Source organism: Pecten maximus, chromosome 13 (assembly GCF_902652985.1).
Source record: "Pecten maximus chromosome 13, xPecMax1.1, whole genome shotgun sequence".
Lineage (NCBI taxonomy): Eukaryota > Metazoa > Mollusca > Bivalvia > Pectinida > Pectinidae > Pecten > Pecten maximus.
Window position 1 is genome coordinate 31,672,078 of NC_047027.1, and position 15,588 is coordinate 31,687,665.

Below are 15,588 nucleotides of genomic sequence, written 5' to 3' on the forward strand. Positions count from 1 at the left end.
TCATCGATTCTATCCATTTTGCAAAAGCCGTTTGTCTTGTTTACTTTAGTGTGCTACCTTGTCGATATAAACTAACAAAATGAGACCAGTCCTTGGGTACGCGGCCCAATATTGTCAGAGAATAGTAGGGCTTAAACAAAACATCCTTGAGTACCTCCTTCAATACGAGGCTCACAACATATAATCATCCTTCGTAAGTATAGTAGTACGGCAGTCCTAGTATGTATGTTATATAACCACCCTGTACCTAAATCCTCGTGCCTATAGTAACTTCACGCTGACAATTAAACGAGTTATAGGAACACGTTAAGGAACTTTGTGTTTAACCAAATGGTTTGGAGAAAGAAGTAAAATATGAGAACAGATCAAGAGCACGTCAGTTGAAGCTTGTCGCGCGGTTACGATTTCTAATCATACTGGAAAAGGAAAATGGCAAAGACTTCCGCGATGGTGTCAACCTTATAGATAACGATGATAAGGCAATTTCTAGATTTGATAAGACACGAACTTTCATGCAAGTAATTTTATTGAACGAGTTGAGTAAATTGGAGAAGACAAAAGAACAAGTGTTTTTGTATCGATACGAGCGTAGTTCTCGGCGTCGCAATAGGATAACAATGGTTACCTATAGAATGGACAGATCAAATGGAGATACAGCAGTGAGAGTAAATAAAGTACATCTGATAGTGTCGGCCATCGCACTCGGCAATACCCCTTAAACCTTTCTCTGTGTAAGGTACATATTGCCATACTGCCAAGCGATTGTTATCTTTACTGACCACCTAACATGTCCACCTTCCCTATAAGCTGTCACCACATGGTCTTCCTCTTTGTCTGCCCAAGATCATTAACGTGTTTTATCTACTTAATGTTATGGGATACATTTCGATGAGCTTTCCAGTTACTATAACATCTGATGATGAACTTCTATACGGAGGAGGGAATTATCAACTAAAACGAATCGGGCGATATTGTAACATAAACAGCACTACTGTCGATGAGGGTGATTTATATTCATGTTTGTCGGTATTATCTATCCCTATATGTTTCGAATATGACTTCGACTAAAAAGTCTTCTCTCCAAACCTTTTATACAGACATGGAATGTATATCAAGTTATTATCGTGTATCTTTGTAAAAATCCTGCATCATATATAGAGAGTAACCCTTTTATCAGTGGGAACGGTTTTGTTATGTTAAGTGGTAATGGAATGAGACACCCTGTTTACCAACTCTAAATGAAATACCGATGTTGACCTAAGTACAGTACGTTAATGTTGACGAGAAAAAACATGATTTACAACCATGAATAATCAAAGTTTTAAGCATTTTCCTCGGGACGAAAATATCACCAGGGCGCAAGTCCTCCAAACTGCCGTGTTGTCGACAAATGGATCATACAAAAAAAACAAGGTACACCAACATAACAAAACAACAAGGTACACCAATATAACAAAACAACAAGGTACACCAACACAACAAAACAACAAGGTACACCAACATAACAAAACAACAAGGTACACCAACATAACAAAACAACAAGGTACACCAACATAACAAAACAACAAGGTACACCAACATAACAAAACAACAAGGTACACCAACATAACAAAACAACAAGGTACACCAACATAACAAAACAACAAGGTACACCAACATAACAAAACAACAAGGTACACCAACACAACAAAACAACAAGGTACACCAACATAACAAAACAACAAGGTACACCAACATAACAAAACAACAAGGTACACCAACATAACAAAACAACAAGGTATACCAACACAACAAAACAACAAGGTACACCAACATAACAAAACAACAAGGTACACCAACATAACAAAACAACAAGGTACACCAACATAACAAAACAACAAGGTCACACAACATAACAAAACAACAGGTACACCAACATAACAAACAACAAGGTACACCAACATAACAAAACAACAAGGTACACCAACATAACAAAAGAAACAAGGTAACACCAACATAACAAAACAACAAGGTACACCAACATAACAAAACAACAAGGTACACCAACATAACAAAGCAACAAGGTACACCAACAAAACAACAAGGTACACCAACATAACAAAACAACAAGGTACACCAACATAACAAAGCAACAAGGTACACCAACATAACAAAACAACAATGTACACCAACATAACAAAACAACAAGGTACACCAACATAACAAAACAACAAGGTACACCAACATAACAAAACAACAAGGTACACCAACATAACAAAACAACAAGGTACACCACATAACAAAACAACAAGGTACACCAACATAACAAAACAACAAGGTACACCAACATAACATAACAAAAAACAACAAGGTACACCAACATAACAAAACAACAAGGTACACCAACATAACAAAACAACAAGGTACACCAACATAACAAAACAACAAGGTACACCAACATAACAAAACAACAAGGTACACCAACATAACAAAACAACAAGGTACACCAAACATAACAAAACAACAAGGTACACCAACATAACAAAACAACAAGGTACACCAACATAACAAAACAACAAGGTACACCAACATACAAAACAACAAGGTACACCAACATACAAAACAACAAGGTACACCAACATAACAAAACAACAAGGTACACCAACATAACAAAACAACAAGGTACACCAACATAACAAAACAACAAGGTACACCAACATAACAAAACAACAAGGTACACCAACATAACAAAACAACAAGGTACACCAACATAACAAAACAACAAGGTACACCAACATAACAAAACAACAAGGTACACCAACATAACAAAACAACAAGGTACACCAACATAACAAACAACAAGGTACACCAACATAACAAAACAACAAGGTACACCCAACATAACAAAACAACAAGGTACACCAACATAACAAAACAACAAGGTACACCAACATAACAAAACAACAAGGTACACCAACATAACAAAACAACAAGGTACACCAACATAACAAAACAACAAGGTACACCAACATAACAAACAACAAGGTACACCAACAAAACAACAAGGTACACCAACATAACAAAGCAACAAGGTACACCAACATAACAAAACAACAATGTACACCAACATAACAAAACAACAAGTTACACCAACATAACAAAACAACAAGGTACACCAACATAACAAAACAACAAGGTACACCAACATAACAAAACAACAAGGTACACCAACATAACAAAACAACAAGGTACACCAACATAACAAAACAACAAGGTACACCAACATAACAAAAAAAACAAGGTACACCAACAAAACAAAACAACAAAGTACACCAACATAACAAAACAACAAGGTACACCAACATAAAAAAACAACAAGGTACACCAACATAACAAAACAACAAAGTACACCAACATAACAAAACAACAAGGTAACACCAACATAACAAAACAACAAGGTAACCAACATAACAAAACAACAATGTACACCAACATAACAAAACAACAAGGTACACCAGCATAACAAAACAACAATGTACACCAACATAACAAAACAACAAGGTACACCAACATAACAAAACAACAAGGTACACCAACATAACAAAACAACAAGGTACACCAACATAACAAAACAACAAGGTACACCAACATAACAAAACAACAAGGTGCACCAACATAACAATGAAATCATGATTCTAACCCGATAAAAAGGGAACAAAACATCGACAAATGTGTGCATTGAAAGAGGCACCATGATAATAAGACACGTTGTTCCGGTAAAGTAAGCATCTTCTGCTTCATCCGACATACAAATCCGGGTTATGGTACATTCCAATGATGTGAACGAGAGATATGACAACGGTGCTACAAGGCATATCTACACACGTACCACGTCTGACGTCATATCGTTTAAAGAAATAATATATTTCCAAATAAGGTAAAGAGTGGACCATTAAACTGTCCTATTGATTCCAATAACCCGATGTCCACCATTAAACTGTCCCATTGACTCCGACAACCCGATGTCCAAAATTAAACCGACTTTAAGGAGTCTGTAGTATGTTTGATAGTCCCCAGACCTATACGAGGAATAGAAGGACGTGGCTAGGTCTCTGTTACAAATTATCACACGTCACTCGTTATGATCAGCCTCATATAAAAACAAAAACAAGCCCTCAACAGAGGTACACAGTTTGTTACATGGGTATCCCTATTAGAACCAAAGGCAACATATATGTTGTCGATCAGATTTTCCATTATTCTCACGTCATTTTCTTTGGACCATTGTCACATGTTATAATGAAATATGCTCCCGTATAGTTCACACTTATGTCTTCGTTGATTTTACATCTTGATGTTGTTGTTTTTAGCTAGATACGATGATTCTAAAGATCCCTCTGCTGCACCTACGAGGATACACACGTTATTTGTGATTCATACAGACTTCCCCCTATCCTGTTTCATAGTCTAATGAAAGGGAAATTGCATTTTTGTCATATCAACACATCACTTTATTAAAAAAACGTAGGTTAAACCATAATAGTCAGGTGACACGAGGGGGTAAACTTGTTCGTATGTAATAACGTGTAGATAATAGAGCTAACGAGACGTTTATATCAGGATTATAAATCTACAACATGACGCCAACAGATATAGGTGTAAAATAGGCCTGATAGAGACTGACTGAAGGACTTAATGGCCCAGCACGCAGAAATAAATGATTTATCACTTGTGAAAGGAAACACGACCAAAACAAACATCCCCCCCCCCCCCCCCCCCCCACACACACACCTCCGGAAGTGTTAAAACATCGTATTTCACACTCGTGAGAATGTTCTATGACGTCGTGTAATTTCAGCCAATCAGGTTAGTCATACACATTCGACCGGGTTGCTGCGAAATTGCGATATTATGCTTTATCAAGGATGCGGTATTTATGACGTTGTAGCAATAGCATAGGATTCGATACTGCAATTTGGAGCCCAAATGATATCAACTCCTGCCTCTGGCCTCGGCCGTATAGGTCATATTCGCGCCATCAACCAACATGTCGATAACAACAAAGTGCCACAATTGACATCAGGGATACAAATTTCAGAAAATCAACTGAAGACAGGCCGGGTAGTCAGTTGGTGCGGACTATATTACTCATAGTTACGTTTGACGATCATATGTTACTGAATCAGGTATTTAAACTGATGCACTTTTTGTGAAGAATTAAAAAAAAAATGCATTGTTAACGAACAACGTAAAAAGCAAGATACAAAAAGACGGTGATTGCCAAGGGTCACTTGAGAGTTTGTCTCAGAGGACCCCGAATGCGGACAGATAGTAAAATGTATTGCTTCCAGAAACCTTCGCCAAGCAATCTCTCTATTAGTTTTGCTGTAACTCACCATATCGAACTTGGCGTTTTTGTCGACACACATGGAGAAGGCGAAGGTGGCCACGGTACAGGCGGTGAGTGACAGATAGGTGTTGACCAGAGCTCGATGTTGTTCGTCCCCACTGGCCGCCCCGCCATTAAAGCTCGGCCAGTAGATCCACAGAAACACCGTGCCTAAGTAAAACAACAACGGGTCAATGAGAGGCCAACGTATACTGTACAACACAACAACGGGTCAATGAGAACCGCGCGTATGCTGTACAACACAACAACGGGTCAATGAGAGGCCAACGTATACTGTACAACACAACAACGGGTCAATGAGAGGCCAACGTATACTGTACAACACAACAACGGGTCAATGAGAGGCCAACGTATACTGTACAACACAACAACGGGTCAATGAGAACCCCACGTATACTGTACAACACAACACAACACAACACAACAACGGGTCAATGAGAACCCTACGTATACTGTACAACACAACACAACACAACACAACAACGGGTCAATGAGAACCCCACGTATACTGTACAACACAACACAACACAACACAACACAACAACGGGTCAATGAGAAATTGTAAACATAAGGTTTTAAATCTTACCGATCATAGAGAAAATGTCGGAGTGATATACTGCCCCTTCCTTTGACGACTTTTCGATGTCTTCCGAGAAGAGAACTCGGGAAACAGCGAGACCAAAATAGGCACCAAATGCGTGAATGTACATGGACTCGCCTACGTCTTCAGCCTACAAATAGAAACCGCATTTTGCATTCTGCAGCGACATACACGTAAATATATCATGGATGTACATCTCCTCGCCTATGTCCTCTGACTGCAAAACAAAACAAAACAAAACAAAAACAAAAAACTGGGCGGTATTATCAATTGTAATATTGCTGGGGTGTTTTCTTAATTTTCACTGGCAAATTGACTACTTTCCTCATAAGAACCTATCAATGAGTAGACCTGTTCGTGCTAAAAATAGCTCAGCTGGGAAATTCCCCATGCATTGGTGACCTGTTCGCACAGGTCAGCAGTCTTTGCCTCCAATCACGCAACTTTTACTTTGGACAACAGCCAATCAGAATGCTGGAAACAAACGATTCTTCGGCTTCACTTTGTTTACAATATGGCAGACGAGAAACCCCAACAACTTTTCGCTACAATAAACTAAGAGGAATTATTTAGAGGAAAAAAATACTTGTTTAACACCCGGAAATATACTTAAAGTGCAACAAAAACTATTCCGGTCATATTTAAGTTGTTTTTTATTTGTTTTAGTTGGCCATATTACAAAAGAGTCAAATCCTTTTGTGTTAGGTTTATGTAACAGGGTGATATATTTTCATATTGTGTAAGAATGATATTCTGGATGTTACTATGATGGAAGGTCTTGATGTAAGGAACCTAAAATGTTTGTGTGACAGCATAGTTATGTAATGAAATATTTAAGAAATAATTAACGATGATTCGTGTATTATTGCAGGATATACAACGAGGACGAGGATATTTTGAATTGCAAAATAAATGTATTGAAAGACTAACCCATTAGCCCACTCGGCTATAGTAACCTTTTATTAAACGGGTGAATATTAGATATATAAAATTGTTACAGCCGTGACTCCCGACCGTGTATTATTGGCACGAGCGTGGGTTATTGGAAAATAATACATGGTTTTAAACTAATCAAAACTGGCGTTGCATAGCAAACATGGTAGAAAGCGGTGTAAGGACCTTAATGTTGTGTTACCTGTACAGTATATAAGAATGTGTTGAATGTGAGTTATTTAAGTCACATGACATCTACGGACATTTGTATTGGTCATAGCTAACAACTGCATGGTTTTTAAATAGACTAATTTCACTCAGCACCAAAGTATTCAAGGTACAGGTTGAAGAACTAAGGAACTGGGTGCGTTTTTAACCATACATGTCCCATTATAATAATAATAATTATTATATATATTCTGTATGGTATTATCAGAATATCGGCATTATATACAGTATAAATTGTTATTTTATTGCTCAATCATAATATGCTGATTAAATGAAAGATAACGGATGAAGTATATAAGTTTTCAGTATTTGTACATGTGTAATTTATATTCTACATTAGAAATGTTGTATAAGGTAGATATATTATTCCATTTTCAGTAGAGCTTTACTTGTACATACTGAGTGATAGAACTTCCCATCATATCATGATTTTTTTAAGTTTTATAAAATTTTTATCAATATTTACAGATAAAAACGTCATTCAATAATTGGAAAGTAATATGGAATCAACATTGTAATTATTATCAATACATAACTCCTTTAAAAAAAAAACATTTTAAATAAATAAATAAAGCACAAAACCATCGATGTAATTATAAAAGAAACAGATCGGATACCAGTTTACCCTCTTGGATGGAGCAGATTATCATGATTGGATGATTTAGAACCAAAGAAATTCAGTAAATCTATGCAGGGTATGTAGGGCAAGTTTTATAAATAAGATATATTATATATATTCTTTTATAAGTGAGCTATATGTTGTAATTTATGTATAATGTAATTTCATATCAACTGTATATTGATATGTACATTGTAAAAATATTATTATATCTTTACATGAAGCAATTGATCCCAAATGTACTACTACGTATTATTGATAACTTAAGTATATGTAAAAGTTATGTCCCTTGATCTGAATAGACTATTAGTTTGTGAGAGATTCGAATGAATGTGTAATGAGTTATATTTTTTGTACTTACAGTTTTTTTTATTAAATACGGAATAAACGACAGGAACGAACCCAATATTGTTTAGATTTATTGTAAACCATTAGAGAAAGCAGTATAACATTTCCACGAGACTTTACGAACCCGGTCAAGAGTTTGTTCACCTCGGCCTGCGGTACACCTCCACAAAAGGCAATAATTATATAACAGTTACCTTGAGTTTGTCGAGTCCGATGTACTCATTAATCTGACTCAGCACGACCTCGATGAGCCCCATGACGATGAGCTGGAGAGGGCTTGTCTTCCCCAACACAGCTCCGAACGAAATCAGAACTGTCGCCGCTGCAAAGTCGGCACTCAGCATGCTGGAATAAATAATGAATTTTCGGTTTGTTAATCAATTAAAACCAACAATTTATTTTTCTTCTTTTTGTTTTTGTTTTGTTTTGTTTTGTTATTTTGTTTTTTTTTTTTTGGGGGGGGGGGGGGGGGGGGGGGGGGGAGGGGGGTCATATAATACCACTTTGTAGCATGAATTAATGTATATATAAGTCAAACTGGTGAAATAGCATAGCAGATCGACCCCCTAACACTTACGACAGATCCACCCCCTAGCACGTACCACATATCGACCCCCAACACTTACGACAGATCAACCCCCTAACATTTACGACAGATCAACCTCCTAACACTTACGACAGATTGACCCCCTAACACTTACGACAGATCAACCCCCTAACACTTACGACAGATCAACCCCCTAACACTTACGACAGATCGACCCCCTAACACTTACGACAGATCGACCCCCTAACACTTACGACAGATCGACCCCCTAACACGTACGACAGATCAACCCCGTAACACGTACGACAGATCAATCCCCTAACACTTACGACAGATCGACCCCCTAACACTTACGACAGATCGACCCCCTAACACTTACGACAGATCGACCCCCTAACACGTACGACAGATCGACCCCCTAACACTTACGACAGATCAACCCCCTAACACTTACGACAGATCGACCCCTAACACTTACGACATATCAACCCCCTAACACTTACGACAGATTGACCCCATATAACACTTACAACAGATCGACCCCCTAACACTTACAGCAGGTCGACCCCCTAACACTTACGACATATCAACCCCATAACAAACACTTACGACGGATCAACCCCCTAACACTTACGACAGATCGACCCCCTAACACTTACAACAGATCAACCCCCTAACACTTACGACAGATCGACCCCCTAACACGTACGACAGATCGACCCCCTAACACTTACGACAGATCGACCCCCTAACACTTACGACAGATCGACCCCCTAACACTTACGACGGATCGGACATGTATCAATGATTATTTTAAACACAAGTATACTCTCTAACACACGTGGAAAGTAAAATTTTTGCATATCGAGTATTGGTTTTAGATATATGTGGTAAAATTAATTACCACGTGTCTATGTTAATTACCACGTGACTATGTTAAGTACCACGTGACTATTATCATAATCCGAATCAACTTCCTTTAACAAACAGAAACGTGACAAACTTTGACGCCATTGTAGACCAGATACCATGGAAACGTTACAAGCCTAGCTCTAAGCGAATTTGCAGAACCAATTTTTGTAGACATCTTTGCAATTACAGTAAGATATTAACTGTATTTTGAATATAGCTTAATTGGCAAATATGTTTAACTTTTGAATAATTGTCATTTTGGACCAAACAACATGTCGGAAGGCATGCAAAAATATATAGCAAATATATTCAATTTATTTATATATTAATAGTAAACCATTTTTCAAAGTTCCATGTTGATCTTTTTTCTATGTGTACTAAGATATGATTCAGAATTGATTTTGAGAGGCACCCAGTCGACCAGCTTGTGTGGGTTATTTTTTTATTGGTAACCACGTGACACTGTTTAAGCCAATCAAGAAAAAAAAACATATTTGATGATATCAATCCATAATTTTGAAAACAAGAAACAGTCAGAGATGTTGGTACGGGTAACGTTAGTGTTGGGTCTATCTCACTGTTGATGGACACTAGTGACCTTGAACCTTAGTGTCGCTGTTCATTTTTTTATGGTGCCAGCTAACACCATTACGTAGACGGCGTGACACCCGCGGTGTGATGGGTAATTATAGGAGTAACGATCCCGCGCGGACAGTATCTGTTCTCGTTTTATCCCAAGATTTAAATTGAATGTAACATATACCTTAAGGGAAACCATGTGAAGATTTGACACCACGAACTTATGAATATGTGTCTGCCACGAATAAACACCCTTCCATCAGACAGCTAATTGTCCGGATACATATACACCACACACATAAGTCGGCCATTCTGTCACCAGTATTCTGAATTTATATCACTGTGGTCGTTTTCGCCAAATTTTTTTAAAAGTTTTTAAGATACTGATTGCTCTTCTGTCCCGTCTGACCAGAAACTTGATTGAGCTGTACCAGAGCTGTACTCGAAATCAGCTTCCCTTGTCCAAATACACATAATTCCGGGGTATCTTTTCTCACGAGATTTATCATTTATACAATTTTCGAGCACTTGGTTTATACAGAAAAAACATTTCCGTACTTGGTTTATATAGAATAACATTTCCGTACTTGGTTTATATAGAATAACATTTCTGTACTTGGTTTATATAGAATAACATTTCCGTACTTGGTTTATACAGAATAACATTTCTGTACTTGGTTTATACATAATAACATTTCTGTACTTGGTTTATACATAATAACATTTCCGTACTTGGTTTATACAGAATAACATTTCGTACTTGGTTTATATATAGAATAACATTTCCGTACTTGGTTTATACATAATAACATTTCAGTACCTGGTTTATACATAATAACATTTTCATACTTGGTTTATATAGAATAACATTTCGTACTTGGTTTATACATAATAACATTTCAGTACCTGGTTTATACATAATAACATTTTCATACTTGGTTTATATAGAATAACATTTCGTACTTGGTTTATACATAATAACATTTCAGTACTTGGTTTATACAGAATAACATTTCGTACTTGGTTTACACAGAATAACATTTCCGTACTTGGTTTACACAGAATAACATTTCGTACTTGGTTTATACATAATAACATTTCAGTACTTGGTTTACACAGAATAACATTTCGTACTTGGTTTACACAGAATAACATTTCGTACTTGGTTTATACAGAATAACATTTCGTACTTGGTTTACACAGAATAACATTTCCGTACTTGGTTTATACAGAATAACATTTCCGTACTTGGTTTACACAGAATAACATTTCGTACTTGGTTTATACATAATAACATTTCAGTACTTGGTTTATACAGAATAACATTTCGTACTTGGTTTACACAGAATAACATTTCCGTACTTGGTTTACACAGAATAACATTTCGTACTTGGTTTATACATAATAACATTTCAGTACTTGGTTTACACAGAATAACATTTCGTACTTGGTTTACACAGAATAACATTTCGTACTTGGTTTATACAGAATAACATTTCGTACTTGGTTTATACAGAATAACATTTCGTACTTGGTTTATACATTATAACATTTCAGTACTTGGTTTACACAGAATAACATTTCTGTACTTGGTTTACACAGAATAACATTTCTGTACTTGGTTTATACAGAATAACATTTCCGTACTTGGTTTATACAGAATAACATTTCTGTACTTGGTTTACACAGAATAACATTTCTGTACATGGTTTATACAGAATAACATTTCCGTACTTGGTTGATACAGAATAACATTTCTGTACTTGGTTTACACAGAATAACATTTCTGTACTTGGTTTACACAGAATAACATTTCCGTACTTGGTTTATACAGAATAACATTTCCGTACTTGGTTTACACTAAATAACATTTATTCTATTTTTACCTAATGCGACTTCTGTATCAGTTTTCATGACCTCGTTTGTACATTTGTACACGGAGTGTCTACGACATTCAGTGACGGTTTAACGACGGTTTTATTTCTATGTTTATTTATTTATTTCAATTTAATTGCAGAGTGTCATCCCGCTGTTCTGATTTGAAAGACATTACGTAATACAGTAAACACCAACTAAAAGTGTTTCTCAGCGATGATATCATATTCAGATTTTGCATGAGACTTTTAATAATGTAGTATTAGGTGACAGTCGGACGTGACAATTCATATTCGCTGAGTAAGCACATAACGTGATAAATGTTACTGATGTTATATAACCTAACGACATTACGTGATAAATTATACTAATGTTTAAGAATCTAATGACATTTATCGTCGCCCTGACCAGTTCAATATTGGAAACATGTAATTATCTCCCAATTTTCTAATTAACTTCATAACGCAGTACCAGAATCTGTTTTGAACTGTCACCAACTGTGTAATTTTGGGATAAACCCCCCCTAGTAAGAGACCGTCAAGATGGCATTTTATAGACAATACTGACTACCCTACACCGATCGTTAATTTGGTGTCCAATGATTGTACAATACTTACTACACCGATCGTTAATTTGGTGTCCAATGATTGTACAATACTTACTACACCGATCGTTAATTTGGTGTCCAATGATTGTACAATACTTACTACACCGATCGTTAATTTGGCGTCCAATGATCATACAATACTTACTACACCGATCGTTAATTTGGTGTCCAATGATTGCACAATACTTACTACACCGATCGTTAATTTGGTGTCCAATGATCCTACAATACTTACTACACCGATCGTTAATTTGGTGTCCAATGATTGTACAATACTTACTACACCGATCGTTAATTTGGTGTCCAATGATTGTACAATACTTACTACACCGATCGTTAATTTGGTGTCCAATGATCGTACATACTTACTACCCTACACCGATCGTTAATTTGGTGTCCAATGATCCTACAATACTTACTACACTGATCGTTAATTTGGTGTCCAATGATCATACAATACTTACTACACCGATCGTTAATTTGGTGTCCAATGATTGTACAATACTTACTACACCGATCGTTAATTTGGTGTCCAATGATTGTACAATACTTACTACACCGATCGTTAATTTGGTGTCCAATGATCGTACATACTTACTACCCTACACCGATCGTTAATTTGGTGTCCAATGATCCTACAATACTTACTACCCTACACCGATCGTTAATTTGGTGTCCAATGATCCTACAATACTTACTACACTGATCGTTAATTTGGTGTCCAATGATCATACAATACTTACTACACCGATCGTTAATTTGGTGTCCAATGATTGTACAATACTTACTACACCGATCGTTAATTTGGTGTCCAATGATTGTACAATACTTACTACACCGATCGTTAATTTGGTGTCCAATGATTGTACAATACTTACTACACCGATCGTTAATTTGGTGTCCAATGATCGTACATACTTACTACCCTACACCGATCGTTAATTTGGTGTCCAATGATCCTACAATACTTACTACACTGATCGTTAATTTGGTGTCCAATGATTGTACAATACTTACTACACCGATCGTTAATTTGGCGTCCAATGATCATACAATACTTACTACACCGATCGTTAATTTGGTGTCCAATGATCCTACAATACTTACTACACCGATCGTTAATTTGGCGTCCAATGATCCTACAATACTTACTACACCGATCGTTAATTTGGTTTTCAATGATCGTACTATACTTACTACACCGATCGTTAATTTGGTGTCCAATGATCCTACAATACTTACTACACCGATCGTTAATTTGGTGTCCAATGATCGTACATACTTACTACACCGACCATTAATTTGGCGTCCAATGATCCTACAATACTTACTACACCGATCGTTAATTTGGTTTCCAATGATCGTAAATACTTACTACACCGATCGTTAATTTGGTGTCCAATGATCCTACAATACTTACTACACCGACCATTAATTTGGCGTCCAATGATCCTACAATACTTACTACACCGATCGTTAATTTGGTTTTCAATGATCGTACTATACTTACTACACCGATCGTTAATTTGGTGTCCAATGATCCTACAATACTTACTACACTGATCGTTAATTTGGTGTCCAATGATCATACAATACTTACTACCCTACACCGATCGTTAATTTGGTGTCCAATGATCCTACAATACTTACTACCCTACACCGATCGTTAATTTGGTGTCCAATGATCCTACAATACTTACTACCCTACACCGACCGTTAATTTGGTGTCCAATGATCATACAATACTTACTACCCTACACCGACCATTAATTTGGTGTCCAATGATCGTACAATACTTACTACACCGATCGTTAATTTGGTGTCCAATGATCATACAATACTTACTACACCGATCGTTAATTTGGTGTCCAATGATCATACAATACTTACTACACCGATCGTTAATTTGGTGTCCAATGATCCTACAATACTTACTACACCGATCGTTAATTTGGTGTCCAATGATCCTACAATACTTACTACCCTATACCGATCGTTAGTTTGGTGTCCAATGCTCGTACAATACTTACTACACCGATCGTTAATTTGGTGTCCAATGATCGTACCATACTTACTACACCGATCGTTAATTTGGTGTCCAAGGATCGTACAATACTTACTACACCGATCGTTAATTTGGTGTCCAAGGATCGTACATACTTACTACACCGATCGTTAATTTGGTGTCCAATGATCCTACAATACTTACTACACCGATCGTTAATTTGGTGTCCAATGATCCTACAATACTTACTACACCGATCGTTAATTTGGTGTCCAATGATCCTACAATACTTACTACACCGATCGTTAATTTGGTGTCCAATGCTCGTACAATACTTACTACACCGATCGTTAATTTGGTGTCCAATGATCCTACAATACTTACTACCCTACACCGATCGTTAATTTGGTGTCCAATGATCGGACAATACTTACTACACCGATCGTTAATTTGGTGTCCAATGATCGTACAATACTGACTCCCCTACACCGATCGTTAATTTGGTGTCCAATGATCATACAATACTGACTCCCCTACACCGATCGTTAATTTGGTGTCCAATGATCCTACAATACTTACTACACCGATCGTTAATTTGGTGTCCAATGCTCGTACAATACTTACTACACCGACCGTTAATTTGGTGTCCAATGCTCGTACAATACTTACTACACCGATCGTTAATTTGGTGTCCAATGATCGTACAATACTTACTACACCGATCGTTAATTTGGTGTCCAATGCTCGTACAATACTTACTACACCGATCGTTAATTTGGTGTCCAATGATCGTACCATACTTACTACACCGATCGTTAATTTGGTGTCCAATGATCGTACCATACTTACTACACCGATCGTTAATTTGGTGTCCAAGGATCGTACAATACTTACTACACCGATCGTTAATTTGGTGTCCAAGGATCGTACATACTTACTACACCG

General features: G+C 36.9%; 1 protein-coding gene across 1 annotated transcript in view; it reads right to left on the reverse strand.

Moving 5' to 3' along the window:
• The window catches only part of LOC117340986 (ammonium transporter Rh type A-like), an 80,796-nt gene that overhangs the window by 19,105 nt on the left and 46,103 nt on the right, over positions 1 to 15,588 (reverse strand). Inside the window, exons 3-5 of the mRNA XM_033902778.1 lie at positions 8,313 to 8,463; positions 5,976 to 6,120; positions 5,376 to 5,539 (exon numbers count right to left, since the gene is read on the reverse strand). Of these exons, the coding sequence (XP_033758669.1) occupies positions 5,376 to 5,539; positions 5,976 to 6,120; positions 8,313 to 8,463 (460 nt within the window). The remainder of the gene's footprint in view (positions 1 to 5,375; positions 5,540 to 5,975; positions 6,121 to 8,312; positions 8,464 to 15,588) is intronic.